General features: G+C 39.2%; 1 protein-coding gene across 1 annotated transcript; it reads left to right on the forward strand.

Moving 5' to 3' along the window:
- The first annotated feature begins 1639 nt into the window (after nt 1–1639).
- On the forward strand, nt 1640–12012 carry BORCS7 (BLOC-1 related complex subunit 7). The gene is made up of 5 exons (XM_021700110.2): nt 1640–1832; nt 9582–9644; nt 9764–9807; nt 10773–10793; nt 11653–12012. Exons 1-5 carry the CDS (start codon nt 1695–1697, stop codon nt 11702–11704), a joined length of 318 nt encoding a protein of 105 aa, XP_021555785.1. The 5' UTR covers nt 1640–1694; the 3' UTR covers nt 11705–12012.
- The last annotated feature ends 5670 nt before the right edge of the window (nt 12013–17682 follow it).

The raw sequence follows: 17682 nt of genomic DNA on the forward strand, positions 1-17682 counted from the left end.
TTAAAGATTTATTTATTTGAGAGAGCGAGAATGAGAGAGAGAGAGAGTACATGAGAGGGGGGAGGGTCCGAGGGAGAAGCAGGCTCCTCGCTGAGCAGGGAGCCCGATGCGGGACTCGATCCCAGGACTCCGGGATCATGACCTGAGCCGAAGGCAGTCGCTTAACCAACTGAGCCACCCAGGCGCCCGAGGGAGAGAATCTTTAGCAGACAACCCGCTGAGCCAGGAGCCTAACACAGGGCTTGATCCCAAGACTCTGAGATCATGATTCCGAGATCATGACTTGAGCTGAAACCAAGAGTCTGGAGGCCCAATGAACTGAGCCACCCAGGCACCTCTGGCAGTTTCTTGAAAAATTAAACACTTATACGACCCAGCCATTCCACTCCTAGATATTATCCAAGATAAATGAAAGCAACCCACATAAGGACTTGCATATGAATGCCATAGCAGCTTTATTTATAGTAGCCCCAAAGTGGAAACAACCCAAATGTCCATCCACAGGTGAATGGATAAACAAAAGGAGATATTCAAATGATGGTATATTTCTTAGCAAAAAAAAGGGAACAGACTAGTGATACACACTACAATGTGGATAACTCTCAAAATCATTACGCTGAAAGAAGCTAGACAAAAAGGATACTTCCTGTATTATTCCAATTATATAACATTCTAGAAATGCAAATTATAGTGTTAGGAAGCAGATTGGTTGGTTGTTGCCTAGAGTGAGGGAGAGATGGACTGCAAATAGGCACTTGGAAACTTATGATAAAAATGTGATGTGATAAAAATGTTCTGTATCTTAATTGTGGTGGTTCACAGGTGTGTGCATCTGTCCCACTGATTAAACTGTACACTATAAAAGAAGATAGTTATTGCACATAAATTATACCCCAATAAAATTAAGAACAAGAATTAAATGAAAGAAGCAACAGAGACATGAATCTAGACACTTGGAGAGAAAGTAATGTTGATGCTGAGTACAGGTTATTTTGAACAGAATTTACAATATAACACCATTCCCATCTTGTGCATTAGCTAAAAAAGAAATAGAGCTACCTGAAACATTTCGGTATTCATTTCCAAGGTGATGATCAGGTTGCTTTTAATAGAAAAAAGAGATCATTTATCATAAAAAATTACTAAGATGTTGAACATTTCCTCCATTTATTAGCTGTTTACATGGCTCATCACATGGCCTGGGAGCTCCTCAGAGACAAGGACTGTATCTTTTCTTTCCCTACCCTCAGCCTAGCACAGTTTGATATTTACTAAATGGAATCTTATTAAAATTGAAGTGAAAGGTCTTAATTTGTTCTCATAACCCCTTGGAGACTTGAACATTATTACTTCTTACTAATGAACACAAGACGCAAAGCTTGAGTAATTTGCAGTCACAAAATTAAATGGCAGAAGTAGGACTATAATCCAGGCCTTCTGATTCTAACGCATAGATTTACTGAAATTGTCCTCTGTCCCCTCCAGGGATGTCTGCCTCGGCCCTATCTTCCTCAGGATATCAACTGAATATTTTAAATGAATTTAAAGTTAGCTAAGGTCAACCTCCGCTGGGCGCATGCGTCCCTTCCTTTTCCCACGGTGTAAGAGACACCACCTAGCTTCCTTCCGCCTTGACGCCTTTTGGCCCCAGCGACTCGCCGTTGCCCAGGCTGCGGCGTTCACTAGTTGAGGTGATGGCGACTGGGACACCAGATTCGCAAGCGCGATTCGGTCAGTCTGTGAAGGGGCTCCTCACAGAGAAGGTGAACACCTGTGGTACGGACGTGATCGCGCTCACCAAGCAGGTGCTGAAAGGCTCCCGGAGCTCCGAGGTGAGCTGGGAGTGGACTTTATGGCCCGATATCTCGGGGCCCCGAGTCTTCCATAGCTGTGAGAGGGGATCGCATTACCTTCTGGGAATTGTAGGCTGTGAACTGCTCCCTGAGAATAGAGCTCGTTCGCGAGGGGGCGCGTGTTGCATTCTGGGATGTGTAGTCTCTGGGGGATTAGCGATATGGCGGGGAACGGGATTGTGGGAATCTGTGCTTTAAAGCAGAGATTGCTGCAGGACAGCGGATAAGATAGTGGTCCTAGCCAGTTAATAATTTGTTTCATGGGGTTCCCTCTTTCTGGCCTCCAAATTCCGCATGGTTTTGCCCTCAACATCCCAGATTCCTTTCACACTTTTGTGCATCGTTTGTGGATTTGTTCTTTTCTGATTTGTCGTTCTGGCCACATCTTGGTTTTCTGTTTATTAGATTAGCTTTCTCCTTTGCCCCGATTTCCCCTTCATCCTCTAGCTGGTTCCGTGAATGGAGTTATGATGGCTTTTCACACCAGAAAGTTTTATGTATGTACGCTGTCTCCAAAAAAAGTCGTATTTATTGTACTCTTAGATATTTACCCACGAGAAATGAAAATATATGTCCACACAAAGACTTGTACATGTGCATAACCCCATTATCCGTGATAGGGTCAAACTGGAAACAACCCAAATGTCCGTTGACAAATGAATGGACAAACAAAATGGTTTGATGACTGAGCCATTCCACTCCTAGGTTTTTACCCAAGAGAAATGATAACATGCCTCTCATTTTGTTACATAAGCTGACCACACACATAACATATTATCTAAGAGTTTCTGTTTTGGTTTCTTTAAAGTGGAACAACATCTTGAATACACCTGAGAAACAATCTGAGTACAAAGTCTTTTTAGATCTTTGTGAATTTTTTCTGTAGAACTTGATCATTATCTTGCTCATAATTAACTCAATGGCAGTGTGACTTAGTTGCTCATCTTCAACAATTATTGCTTATTTTCAACTTAGTTTTCATAATAATAGCAACTCTCTCTTTTAACTCATATTTCATCAGTCTCTATATTATTTCATTAAGTAGTTATGTAATGCAGTAACAAGCATAATATGGCCACAAGCTTTTGGACTTGTATATGAATATTAATAGCAGCTTCATTCAGATTAGTTTGGGATCCAGTAGAATTGTCTTTACAGAGTCATCTTTCATGTTATGTCCTTAGCTTGTATTGGTAGTGCCTACAAGAAATAACCATATGAAGAAGGTGTTTGCATTTACCATAACACTATTGTTGAAGTCACTGATTTGGTGATCCCAAGTATGTTTTGTGTGAGGCCACACATGATATACTCATTTTAGGATTCAGTATCAGAGGAAAGTTCTTCTCTTTTCGAGGAATTGTTATGTTGCCTTTTACCAAATAAGAATTATGCAAATACCCTGAAACAAATAATATATGTTAATAAAAATAAGAATTATGCAAATGAGGGGCACCTGGGTGGCTCAGTCAGTTAAGCGTCTGCCTTCCACTCAGGTCATGATGCTGGAGTCGTGGGATTGAGTCCCCTTTAGGGCTTCTTGCTCAGTGGGGAGCCTGCTTCTCCCTCTGCCTGCCACTCCTCCTGCCTGTGCACACACGCCTTCTCTGACAAATAAATAAATAAAATCTTTTAAAAAAAGAATTATGCAAATGCAAGTGTTTCACTTTTGGCCTTGGTTGCACAGAAGTTCTTACATCAGTTTTAGTGGTAGACACATTTACTTCCTTCTCCTTTTAATGACTTTTAGATTCTGTTTCTATTTTTCAAAAAAAAAATGTGTGTGTGTGTGTATACACACACATGCATATAGTATGGTATAAATTGCCTTCAATCTTTTTGGAGGAGAAACAAGGTATAAATATATAAATTTTAAAAAATAGTGTTCATAGTTAACCACCAGTATGTATTGAACACCATATTCGTTATAATAAACTTACTTTTGTTGAGCATCTATGTGCTGGACACTGCTGTGTTTTATGTAGCTTAATTTGTTAAATTTTTGCACTTACTAACAGAGGAGGTATGTTTCTTACATAGAAGATACAAAGAGGAATTTAATTTTTCCAAGGTTACAATGTAGCAAGGAAGGGGTAGAACTAGGATTCAAACCCAGGCAGACTGGTTCTAGGCTCATAATCTTGGGCACCACCTCTCATATGATACTAACTGATTTAGTGACCCAAAAGCCATGGTGTCACCATTGACTGCCCTGATGTCACTTGCTCCTTTCTCTTCCTCCTTGTGTATTTTTCACACGAGATTCTTCTGGAGTAGATTTAGATTGGGTGTTCAGTAAATGGTGTGGATTGAGTTAAACTGAAATTGTTCCAACTTTCTGGGAGGGTTGACACATCATCTCTCAGTTCTCTGACTTTTGTCTTTTTATTGGATCTCTTACATGATACTTACCACATACCATATTGACTTTTCCTGTAGTTACTTATGTATTTTTGCCATTTCCTTTACTAGACTTTAGATTATTTGGAGTGTCTTTTTTATTTTCTTTTTTTGTCTTTTTTTTTTTTTTTGGTAGCATGTATCAGTATTGTACTTTATTCCTTTTTAAGACTGAATAATATTCCATTGTATGTATATACCATGTTTTGTTTATCCATTTATTTGGTGATGGCGATTTGTGCTGTTTCCACCTTTTGGCTTTGTGAATATGCTGCAGTAGACGTTTGTATATAAATACCTATTTGAGACCCTGCTTCCAGTTATTTTGGGTAATTGCTGAATTGCAATTGCAGTAATTCTATGTTTAATTTTTTGAGGAACCACTGTACTGTTTAGCACAATGGGTGTACCATTATACGTTGCCAGCAAATGCACCAGCGTCCCAGATACTTCACATCAGGGACAACATTTGTCATTTTCCATTTTTAATCATAGCCATCCTGATAGGTATAAACTGGTACCCTCCTGTGGTTTTGATTTGCATTTCCCCAAACTAGTGATGTTGAGCATTGTTCTTGTTCTTATTGGCCATTTGTATATCTTTGGAGAAATGTCTGTGAAGGTCCATTGTCCATTTCCAAATTGGACTTTTTGTTGTTGAGTTGTAGGAGTTCTTCACATATTCTGAATGTTAATCTCTTATCAGATATTCTTTGCACATATTTTCTCCCATTCTGTGAGTTTCCCTTTCATTTTCTTGATAGTGTCCTGAGCTCAGAGAGCTGAATCTCCTAGAGAAAAAATGTCTCAAGTGTTTACGGTTTATTTCACACAACAATGTCTGCTTCTGGTTTTTTGGGGTCTAGTGGCAATTATCTTCTCCAGGAGGGTATACCTTCTTTCTATTCCTTAGACTTTCTTCTCCAGCTTTTTAAAAAAATTTATTTATTTGGGGGGCGGCAGAGGGAGAGGGAGAAGCAGGCTCCCCACCTGAGCGGGGAGCCCGACATGGGGCTTGATCCCAGGACCCCAGGATCATAATCTGAGGTGAAGGCAGACACTTAACAGGCTGAGCCACCCAGGTGTCCCAAGCTTTTCTTTTTTTCTTTTATTTATTTATTTATTTTTAATTCGATTTGATTTTATTATGTTATGTTAGTCACCATACAGTACATCATTAGTTTTTGATGTAGTGATCCACGATTCATTGTTTTCGTATAACACCCAGTGCTCCATGCAGTACGTGCCCTCCTTAATTCCCATCACCCGGCTAACCCATCCTTCTACCCCCCTCCCCTCTAAAACCCTCAGTTTGTTTCTCGGAGTCCATAGTCTCTCATGGTTCATCTCCCCCTCCAATTTCCCCCCCTTCATTTTTCCCTTCCTTCTCCTAATGTCCTCCATGCTATTCCTTATGTTCCACAAATAAGTGAAACCCTATGATAATTGACTTTCTCTGCTTGACTTATTTCACTTAGTATAATCTCCTCCAGTCCCATCCATGTTGATGTAAAAGTTGGGTATTCATCCTTTCTGATGGCTGAGTAATATTCCATTGTATATATGGGCCACATCTTCTTTACCCATTCATCTGTTGAAGGGCATCTCGGCTCTTTCCATAGTTTGGCTATTGTAGACATTGCCGCTATGAACATTGGGGTGCGTATGGCCCTTCTTTTCACTACATCTGTGTCTTTGGGGTAAATACCCAGTAGTGCAATTGCTGGATCATAGGGTAGCTCTATTTTTAATTTTTTGAGGAACCTCCACACTGTTTTCCGCAGTGGCTGTACCAACTTACATTCCCACCAACAGTGTAAGAGGGTTCCCCTTTCTCCACAACCTTTCCAACATTTGTTGTTTCTTGCCTTGTCAATTTTTGCCATTCTAACTGGTGTAAGGTGGTATCTCAATGTGGTTTTGATTTGAATTTCCCTGATGGCGAATGATGATGAAAATTTTTCAATGACATTTTTCAAAGTGCTGGAACAAACAATCCTAAAATTTGTATGGGATCAGAAAAGACCCCGAATCGCCAAGGAAATGTTGAAAAAGAAAAACAAAGTTGGGGGCATCACGTTGCCCGATTTCAAGCTATATTACAAAGAAGTGATCACCAAGACAGCATGGTACTGGCACAAAAACAGACATATAGACCAATGGAACAGAATAGAGAGCCCATATATGGACCCTCAACTCTATGGTCAAATAATCTTTGATCAGGCTTTTCTTTTTTTAAAGATTTTATTTATTTATTTGTCAGAGAGAGAGAGAGCGCACATGCACAAGGAGGGGGAGCAGCAGGCAGAGGGGGAAGCAGGCTCCCACTGAGCAGGGAGCTCAACCTGGGGCTTGATTCCAGGACCCTGGGATCATGACCTGAGCCGAAGGCAGACATTTAACCGACTGAGCCACTCAGGCTTCTTCTTCTCCAGCTTTTTGAGTTGTTATTGGTGTGACCCAAATTGTCCCAAAGCCACAGGGTACCTCCCTGGGGTTAGTCCAATGAGTCTTGGTCTCATTGTGGACAGGGAGCCTGATTTTTAGTTTGAATCCTTCTTAGTCTGTAGAATATTGCTTCTCTTTTCACCAGTCCCCATGTGGCTGTTTTGTTTGATTAGCTGACAATTTCCATGTGTAAAGCTCTCCTTCCATGGCATTCATTTAACAAATATTTATTGTCTGCTATGTGCCATGAACTATTCTAGGTATAAGGGAGAGGGTGGTACACAAAACTAGGTCCCTGTACTTAGGAAGCTTACATTTTAGTGAAGAGACGGACAAGCAAATGAAACAAAAAATCAGGTGGTAGTAAATATCATGAAGAAAAACTAAGCTGGGAGTAGAGAGTGATGAAAGGGTTTTCCTTAAATAGGGCGGTCAGGGAAGGGCACTCTAAGGAGGGGACATTGAGGCAGACACTTGAATGAAGTGAGGGAGCAGGCCACATGGACGTCTGGAGGCAGAACGCTCCAAGTAGAAGAAATGGCAAATGCAAAGGCCTTGAGATGGGAATGTGTGCAGGGTGTGCAAAGAGGCCAGTATGGCTGGAGCACCAAGTGGGGAAGAGCATGCCAACCTTGTGCCCACAGCACAATGAATGCGTGTGACCCCCATGCTCCTCCAGGTGAGTTGTGTGCTGAGTAAAGGGTCTGTTGTGTGTGGGTTGGTTTTTTTTGTTTTGTTTTGTTTTTTAGGGTCCATTGTGTTTTACCTTACACCTGTGTTTATGCTTGCTATTTTAACTACATTACTTAATGCAATAATATGGAAAATGATGAACTAGAATGAAAACACAAAGAGGGTTGGTATTGCTATGAAAACGAAGTTGAAAAATCTTGTTGAAGATGAGGAGCTAACAAATAACGACGTAGTAACAGTACCTGTTGAAGATGAGGAGCTAAGATTGCTATTGACTTACTTATGAGCAAAGCAATAGTAAAAGCCTGGGGGGAAATACTCAAGATGTTGTTCCGCTTTAAAGAAACCCAACCCAGACATCTTAGATGATATGTGATGTGCGTGGTTGGTTTATGCAAGAAAATGATGCAGAATGCCAATGGATACATCTGTCATCAAAGCAAGGCCTTGGCCCAGCATTGCAACAGCTCCTGCATTCCAGGAATCACGAGTCTCCTTGAGTCTATCTTTGAAATGATCACCCACCCCCACCCCCCTTTCTAACGGCCACTCCTGTGGCTCAGGCCACTTTCATTGCTTGCCTAGACTATGGCAGTGTTCTCCCAACCAGTCTCTGCCTTCAGTCCCTGCTCCAGTCCATTCTGCTTGCCACGCTTCTAAAACAGTAAATCTGATCATGCCCAATCTTTAGGTCTCTGCTAGAAGTCACTTCTTTTCGGAAGCCCTCCCTGAACACCTGCCCCTGTAATGGGGCAGACACTCAACTCTCCATGCTGCCCGGTCATCTGGTGCTTCCCCATCGGCAGTTACCACAAGGATTGTAGTGCCTGTGTCCTCTTTGTAACACCAGATTGTGAGCCCTGTGAAGACAGGGGCTATGTCTCTTCCTGGCATACTGTCAGCACTGAATAAATATTTGTTGACTGAATGAATGAATGAGGAAGATTCTTTTAGAACCTTTTCTTTCTGCCATCAGTTTGTCAGTCACCATCTCCCATCTGTAGGACTTCAGAGTTTGCCACTTAAAAGTGGCCACAAGGAGGAAACAGGCACTCGAATACATTGTGGGTGGGAATGTGGAATGGTATAACCCCAGTAAGACCCTCCCATCCAGCAATCATAGTCATAATTCTATGAGTCTATCCCAAAGATATGCTAGCAAAAAGACACAAAGATATATAAGGTATTTTTTGTAGCACTACTTCTAATAGCAAAGACTGCAAATAGCCCCAAAGTCTGGTTGAATTATCTTACAGGGACATCTATACAGCACAGTGCTCTGCAGCCATAAGAGAGCAATGTGCAGATTCAGTATAAACTACTGCAATCTATCTCAGCATATCTTGTCAAGTGAAAATAGCAGCGTGTGGTGTGAAAGAGTGCAGGTAGTAGCTTACATTTTAAGTAAGGGGAGGCAGATTATATACGTATGGCCACTTTTAAAAAGACACAATGGAAAGGTAAGTTATTTATTTATTTATTTATTTTTAATTACGTAGGCTGCACGCCCAACGTGGGGCTTGAACTCAAGACCCTGAGATCAAGAGTCACATGCTCTACCACCTGAGCCAGTCAGGTGCCTCTAAAAAAATATTTATGCATAGGGGAGAGAGAATGGGGAAGGGAAGGGACAGGGATGGAGGGTCTTATTTTACTGTCTCAACATTAGAAGTACGTAAAGGTTTATAAACGAAAATAAATAAACAACAGTTGCCGCAGGGGAGATTATCTGGGGGCTGTAGCAGTGACGGTATTCCTGTTAAATATGAGGTCATCGGTCCCCTTTTCATCAGAATCTCTCTGACCCAAGGGAACAGGGACAATGGGTAGGACCCACAGTAACTCCCCTTCCAAGGTTGGACTTTAATGTCTGCCAGGAGCCGGGTGTGACCGTAGGCCGGAAACCTCTCTCGATGTCCTCTTGCCTCCTAACTCTGCGGTTCCGGAGCCCTTGATTTCTCAAACAGTAGCCTTTGGAGCAGATGTTGAGCCCATGCCAGCACCACCACAGTGACACTGAATTTGGATTTTCAACGTGAACAAATCAAAGATTATCCTCTGTTAAATTTGGAGCATTTGTGGTTGTATCGGGGGAGGGGAGGAGAGAGGGTGGGGGTATAACAGCTGTGGAGAGATGACAGGAAGTTTGCAGAGTTTGATCATTACCACTTTATTTTTGTCTTCCAGCTGCTAGGTCAGGCAGCTCGAAACATGGTCCTGCAGGAAGATGCCATCTTGCACTCAGAAGATGTAAGAAACAATTTCTTTTGTGATTTGGGTTTTATTTACATAATTTGTGTGGCTACAGGGAAGTGGAATGTTCGCTGTTTTTGTTTTTTTTTTTTTCGTTTTGTTTTGTTTTAATGCAGAGTCTAAGGAAAATGGCGATAATAACAACACACCTTCAGTACCAGTGAGTATGCCTTGCGCTGTGCCGGCTTGCTGCAAAGTCACATCCCGCAGGCTGCCGCCTCTTGCCTTTGTGCTTCAGCACGCTTTCCTGTGAAGGCAGGAGTTGGGAGTAAAGGTGGGGTTAGTCAAGAAGGAGCTCCTTCTGGAAAAGATGGCGGTGACTGCAGAAGCTGGAGTATGGGTGAGATCAAGAGCAGGGACTGCCTTTTGTGAGCTTCTCTGTGTTCATTTGGGGGCTCCTTCGAGGGAGAGACTATGAACCCCAGGAGGGCAGGGCCCATGCCAGGACCATGCTCGCACAGTGCTCAGCACTGAGTAGACACTTAATCAATATTTGTCGATGACCTGTGCCCAAGGTCTCTCCTGGGGAGTCTGCGCTTTCACTAGGGAATCAAGTGTAACTGTGACCTGTATCCTCTAGTTCCCCCATTTAACCCAGCCCTAGCTACGTAGAAGTGATCCAGGACATTCTGAGATACAGAGAACCCTTTCTCTGTTATAATTTTGGATACAATTATAATTAGCTTTTCATTGTATTTCATTTTGCTCTATATTTTATATAGTTGATGTTACTTATGTACCTATTGGAAATGTATGATTGAGAATTTAACTCTTGATATTTAAACAGCTAAATGTTCATTCTTGGGGTGTGTGCATATCAGGTGTGTGACCATTAGATTCCACATACCCAGGCTGAATGTGAGCCATGCATATAGTTTGTGGTACTGCCTCCCTCAGTCTGATAGAGTATCATTAGTTCTTCAGGTTTAGAGTCCATCTTCTTAGCAACTCTGCACTCAGATAGTGAACAGAGCTTCAAGAGCACAGTCTTAAGCTAGAATGGACAGAAATACAGAATGTGACATAAGCCGGAAATTTGTTGTGCCTACAAATATCTAACCATAAATTGCACTAGTTTTCTGAGATTTTTTTATCTTTATTTTCCTCTTTCCCTTTCTGATTTAGGCAAGAAGCTATTCAGAAGAAGTAAGTAACCCCAAACGTAGGGGAGTCGGGGAACCAACTGAAGCAGGCTACAGGGAATTATACTTCTGGGCCTAGAATCAGTGTGAAACTCTAGCTGATATATGCCCTTAAATTGACATATATTCTGCTCATTTGGGTTATAAAGAAAACAGTACAGTTGACCCTTGGACAATACAAGTTTGAACTACACCGTTCCACTTATACACAGATTTTTTTTTATAAATACAGTATAGTATTGCAAATGTATTTTCTCTTCCTTATGATTTTCTTAATATTTTTTCCTCTAGCTTACTTTATTATAAGAGTGTAGTATATAATACATATAACATACAAAATACATAAATATGTGTGAATTGACTGTTTCTGTTATCAGTAAGGCTTCTGGTCAACAATAGGCTATTAGTAGTTAAGTTTTGGGGGAGTCAGGTTATACACAGATTTTGACTGTGTGGGTCGTCAGCGCCTGTAACCTCCGTGTTGTACAAAGGTCAACTGTATATTTCAAAGGCATGCAGTAAGTTAATTCACTGCTAGTAAAGGCTTTCTAAAAATTATAGGGTGTAGATGCCAAACTTAAGGAACAGAAAAACCTTACATGTTGGTAATATTCATTAAGCAAATGTGCTAAAGTCATTAAGCAGTCTTGTTTTTTTGAGTGGATTAAATCTGTCCCTTACAATACGGGTTACACTAATTGGCTTTACAAACCTTTTTTTCATAGTTTAAACTTCTGGAACTGTAGTGGACCAATATAAATTTTGATTTAGTTTCAGCAGTATTTATGCATTAAAGTACAAATTGTACAAAGAGATTTTTATTACTCATGCCAGATAAACTTTTTCTCTGTTCTAATTTCTAGTGTTGAGCAGTCTTCTGATCTACAGGACCAGTTGAATCATCTGTTGAAATAGAGCAGCTTGTAAGAGGGAAAAGCACTTCTTTGTCTGACACTGAGAAGGAAATATTTTATTCAGCTACTGTCCTATGGGTTTGATTTTCCATTTTCTTCTCCAAAAGTTAAGTTAGAAAAGATTTATGATGGTGTGCAGTTTCTCCTGAAGAGAAGCTAGGTGGTTGAATTTTGGAAGTACTTCTTGAAGCAGACTAACCCATGCTCTTACTGAAATTTTAAATGCTCTGTTTAGTTTAAAGTTAAAGCAAAATTAAAGAGGTCTTAGTTTTTTCCATAGAACTTTTATATATGTCAAGAGCTGTATCATCTAACTGTGATTCTTAAGCAAATGCTGAATAATGTTTTAAATTCAGAAATACGGCTTCTATTGTGAAAGCAGGAATGATTAATATTCTTTTTAAAGACTTTTTTTCTTTTAATCATACATTCAGGAAATTTCATGGTCGCAGAATGGTGATAGGTAATATCTGTTCTTTTCTATTAACTCAGAGGAGATATTTATTTTATTCATTGTAGCAAATTCCTAAATGAAAATTAGGCAAATGGTATCATATCTGGCCTGCTGCAACCTCCTGCCTTGACCTGCATTCCTAGTTTCTTTGTTGTGACTCTTGATTAGTTGGCCTTGGGTTCATTTTGTAATTTTGCTAGTCATCAGCAGATTCACTTGTAGAACAGTATTGCCAAATGCAAAGGCAGTTGAATTACCGGGAATGATTGCAGTGTAGGGTTGTGCCATGGTGAAAACCTTATGTTTTCAGTTATTTGCCCATGTTCATTTAATTCATCTTGCTAGAAGACATTACCTTTGAATGTCTTTGTTTGAATTTTAAATGGGACTCCATTGTGTTCTAGTTCATTTCTTATCACTAAAGAATTAGGAGAAAGCTGACATAAGAAAATGGTGTTTTCAGTGAAAGAAAAAAGCAAGTAAGAGTCCAATTTAATTCATATTGTATATCATCAAGTCGACTAATCATATTAGATTGTATTTATCCCTCATTATGCCTATACACATTAACATAAGGTAAAAGAAAAAACTAGGTATGAAGGAATTCAGTTATGCATTCCTTTTATAAACTCTCATTACACTTATTAAATGTAAATGGGCTCAATTCACCTTCAAAAAGAAGGGTCTGGAAACTTCTGGAACTGTAGTGGACCCACATTGACAGCAAATGTTAGCAAATTGACAGCAAATGTTAGCAATTGACAGCAAATGTTAGCAAACGTTACTATCACTGTTGCTATTCAGCATTTTGCTGGAGGCCATGTCTAGTGCAGAAGTTAAAAATAAATATAGCTAATGGGGCGCCTGGGTGACTCAGTCAGTTAAGCATCTGCCTTCGGCACCGGTCACGATCCCAGGGTCTTGGGATCGAGCCCCGTGTCAGACTCCCTGCTCAGTGGGGAGCCTGCTTCTCCCTCTCCCTCTGTCTGTGGCTCCCCCTGCTTGTGCTCTCTCTCTCTCTGTCAAATGAATAAATAAATAAAATCTTAAAAAAAAGTATAGCTATTAGCAACAAAGAGACAAAATTATTATCATATTGTAGGATTATCTGCTTAGAAAATCCAAGGACTGATTTTTTTTAAAAGGCTCATCAATTTAGAAAACAAAAAGTTCGCCTTCGGCTCAGGTCATGATCCCAGGGTCCTAGGATCGAGTCCCGCATCGGGCTCCCTGCTCAGCAGGGAGTCTGCTTCTCCCTCTGACCCTCCCCCCTCTCATGCTCTCTCTCTATCTCATTCTCTCTCAAAATAAATAAATAAAATCTTTAAAAAAAAAAAAACAAAAAGTTCAATCATCCAAGTATACAAGATGCAAAGAAATACCTAACATGACATTTGTAAAAAATTAAAAATTAAAATAAAGGTGTGGTCTAAGTTTTCCTCATCATGCTGGAACAAATATTAAAGTAGCAGTGATTGCTTACATTATAACTGATAAAACAAATTTCACCACAAAATTTTAATGGTAAATATAAAATTTATATTAAATAATGAAAGCCTAGTAGTACTAAATTTAGTCATTTTAAAGAATAGAATGCCAAAAAACATGGAAGAAAAGTAGCCAGAAATGTATGAATAGTCAGAAATGCATACATAATTTGATACTATATCTCTTGTAGAAATAAATGGGCTAGGTAGAATTAAATGGTGATCAAATATATGGAAATAAAAAATACTTTTTTAAATAACATCTGGGTTGTAGAGAATATGTTGAAGGATAATATTTTTAAAATAGTGAAAATTCAAATTCTGTGCAAGAAAATATGTGATAATACAGCAATATTTTAAAGCAGTACTGTAAGCAGTATTATAAAGAAAAAAAAATCATGCTTTAAATCTCTATAGGGAAAAGGGTGTTTTCTTTTTTTAAGGGGTTTGTGGTTAGAACTTAGGGAAGAAATCAAAATAGAATAAGAAAGCCAAGCATGAATGATAAAAATTTGAAAAAATATGTGATATCATTAATTGGTTCTTACAAATTGAATTGTTAAAGTATTGGGTCACTTGGCTGCCTCAGTCGGTGAAGCATGTGACTCTTGATCTTGGGGTTGTAAGTTCAAGCCCCATGTTGGGTGTGGAGATTACTTAAAAATAAAATCTTAAAAAAGAAATTAAATTGGTAAAGTGTCAGCTCAATCTAAAAGTACAAATTAGTAAATTTATAATTGAAATGGAGATAATCACTTAGATTTTAAAAGCATGATCTGTCAGCTTGATTCTAAAAATTTAATGACTAGTATCAAAATGTCCGCCTCCTTTGAAGATATAATATCACAAAACTGATATTTAAAAGGGAATATGTCCAGGGGGACCTGGCTGGCTCAGTTGGAAGAGCATGCAACTCTTGATCTTGGGGTTGTGAGTTTGAGCCCCATGTTGGGCCTAGAGCTTACTTAAAAAAAAAAAAAAAAGTCATTTGCTTGTGATAGCTTTCCTGAGAATTTTCCAAACTGTCAAAGAACTTCCATATACTCCCAAAGTACAGAAAACAATGGTAAGATACCCAGTTCATTTGCTGAAGTAATATGACTTTCATTTTTATTTTTATTTATTTAAAGATTTTATTTTTAAGTAATCACTACACCCAATATGGGGCTCAAACTTACAACCCCGAGGTTAAGAGTTACATGCTCTACTGACTGGGCCAGCCAGGTGCACCTATGACTTTCATTTTTTTTTTTTTTTGAATATTTATTTATTCATTTGAGAGCAAGAGAGTGCGATAGCACATGCTGAGAGTGAGTTGGGGGGAGGGACAGAGGGAGAAGCAGACTCCTTGCTGAGCAGGGAGCGCACTCAATCCCAGGATCCTGAGATCATGACCTGAGCCAAAGGTAGATGCTTAGCCGACTGAGCCACCCAGGTGCCCCATTTAAAAATTTTTTTTAAGATTTTATTTATCATTTTTAAAAATTAAAAGCAAAATAACATAAGAAAATTTAGGAGATTCTTACTCATTAACATAGATGAAAAAGCCTAATAAAATCTCAGAAAAATTAAATAGAGAAATATTTTTGAAGAATTGCTAAAATAATTCCAGAATTGCAAAGTTGATGTAACAGCTGCAAAACACATTACATTAATAAGAAACATTAAATCATATATCACTGTAACATACACCAAAAAGATATTTGAAAAAATTAACTTCTATTTCTAATTAAAACTAAAAAAAAAAAGAAAAGAAAAAAATTTTCTTTCTGAAGAGTTCTTTCTAAAGAACCAACATAGAATATTTGGTGAAGAAGAAAGAATCATAGAATCCCAGAATCTTAGCTCTGTATCGGGCCTCAAAAGTGACTGAATTCTGGCCCCATGTTTTACAGATGAGAAAACATAGTGAGGGACATGACATAACTTACCCAAAGTTACTGAGTTTGGTGATAGGTCTTTTGAGTACTAGTCTATTATCTGTTACTTTCCTTATAAATAGAAACATGGGTGCTACTTGTCATTTCTAGTATTTAATGCAATACAGAAGAAAGGATCTTGGAAGTAACTGAATCCAATCTATTTACCCCTGCCACTGCATCTCTAGCAAGTAGACATCTAGCTGGTCATCTGGCTTCTGCTTGAATGCTTCCAGTTTTGGGGAATCCTTTCTTTAGAGATGCTGGCCATTTTGGAAAGCTCTACTTCTTTAAAGATTGTCTGTGTACTGAACCACAATCTGCCTTTCTGGACCATTCTGTAATTGTTGCTTCCAAGGTGGGATATGTGGAGGTATGCACAAGGCCATCCTTGGAGGTAAGGGAAGAAAATAATGAAAATTTCTATGTATGTTTACTTAGCTTTTGCTAATATTTAAAATATGACTTGATATGAGAGCTCTGATTTGGTCTGCATAGCATATTGATCTACACAGCATGCCTGTCATTTAGCAGGGGTGATCTTAAAAACACAAAAACCCCTGTGGCTGGTGCACTGACCAATCAGAATGAATGATGGCTACAAGCAGTCTGGCCCAGAATCAGCTCTGTACACTAGATACCCGATGGAAAACTGGGAATCACTCAATTAAATTAGTTGATGGTGGTTTGCTTTATTGTGGTTTATCCATGTGTAGTTATGTGGATTTTAGGTTTATCAAATGATTCTTGTGAATACCCACAAATTGAAGATAATATATTAAAGCAAGTATACTGAACAAGTGGAAAACAGTAAAGCCCTTTCCTTAACTCCCATTAATCTGTGCCTTCAAGATAAAGATAGCATTTTATTTTTTATTTTTATTTTTTTTAAAGGTTTTTATTTATTTATTTGAGAGAGAGAGAATGAGAGAGAGCAAGCACATGAGAGGGGGGAGGGTCAGAGGGAGAAGCAGACTCCCTGCCGAGCAGGGAGCCCGATGCGGGACTCGATCCAGGGACTCCAGGATCATGACCTGAGCCGAAGGCAGTCGCTTAACCAACTGAGCCACCCAGGCGCCCAAGATAGCATTTTAACAATGAGTGAGAAAGTGACTGCTTTCCTAAAGGAACTAATTTATGGAGACAGGATTTTGAAAACTAATATTTAAGAGTGTTTTTGCCATTATACAATTGCCAAGAAACTGATAGCTATAGAAACACACATTTTTACACACTTAATAGTTGCAAATATTCTAAGCTATAAAAATATTCCAACAAGGATTGTTTTCGTGGGTTTAACTTGTTAAAAGTATTAAAATATAACACCTTCCTATTAATTTTTTTTTTTTAAAGATTTTATTTATTTGACAGAGAGAGACACAGCGAGAGAGGGAACACAAGCAGGGCGAGTGGGAGAGGGAGAAGCAGGCTTCCCGCGGAGCAGGGAGCCCGACGCGGGACTCGATCCCAGGACCCTGGGATCACGACCTGAGCCGAAGGCAGACGCTTAACGACTGACCCACCCAGGCACCCCCTTTCCTATTAATATTTAACAATTAATTGACATCAGGGAAGACTGTTATCAGCAGATGAGATTGAAAAATGAGTGTAATGTAGTAAATGTCCCATTTAGATATCCGTATCTCCTTGCTATCTAATGAATAGAAATGCTTGTTACAACCACAGAAGGAAATAAGATAGACAAATACAGTGAACCCTTATACAACACGGGGGTTGAGGTACTGACATGTGCACAGTTGAAAATCTGTGTATAACTTTTGAGTCCCCAAAAACTTAGCTACTAATAGCCTATTATTGACTGGAAGCTTTATCAATAACATAAGCAGTCAATAAATACATATTTTGTATGTTATATGTATTATATACTGTATTTACAGTAAAGTAAGCTGGAGAAAAAACAAAATGTTATTAAGAAGATTGCAAGGGAAAGAAAATATATTTATAGTACTGTACTTACTGAAAAAAATCTGCAAAGAAGTGGACCGTGCAGTTCAAACCCATGTTTTTCAATATAGGGGTGGAAGAAAAAATTTTCTGCAGGATGAAATGACAATACTTAGGAAACACAAGTGAATTGACTAGAAATTACTAGAGGTTA

This window comes from Neomonachus schauinslandi, chromosome 6 (assembly GCF_002201575.2).
Source record: "Neomonachus schauinslandi chromosome 6, ASM220157v2, whole genome shotgun sequence".
Classification (NCBI taxonomy): Eukaryota; Metazoa; Chordata; class Mammalia; order Carnivora; family Phocidae; genus Neomonachus; species Neomonachus schauinslandi.

Bases quoted from the DNA above. Each gene is read 5' to 3' on its own strand.
- BORCS7 (XM_021700110.2), top strand. From the start codon at position 1,695: ATGGCGACTGGGACACCAGATTCGCAAGCGCGATTCGGTCAGTCTGTG. The intron at 9,645-9,763 runs GTAAGAAACAAT...GTTTTAATGCAG, and splicing joins CCATCTTGCACTCAGAAGAT to AGTCTAAGGAAAATGGCGAT. The intron at 9,808-10,772 runs GTGAGTATGCCT...TTTCTGATTTAG, and splicing joins ACAACACACCTTCAGTACCA to GCAAGAAGCTATTCAGAAGA.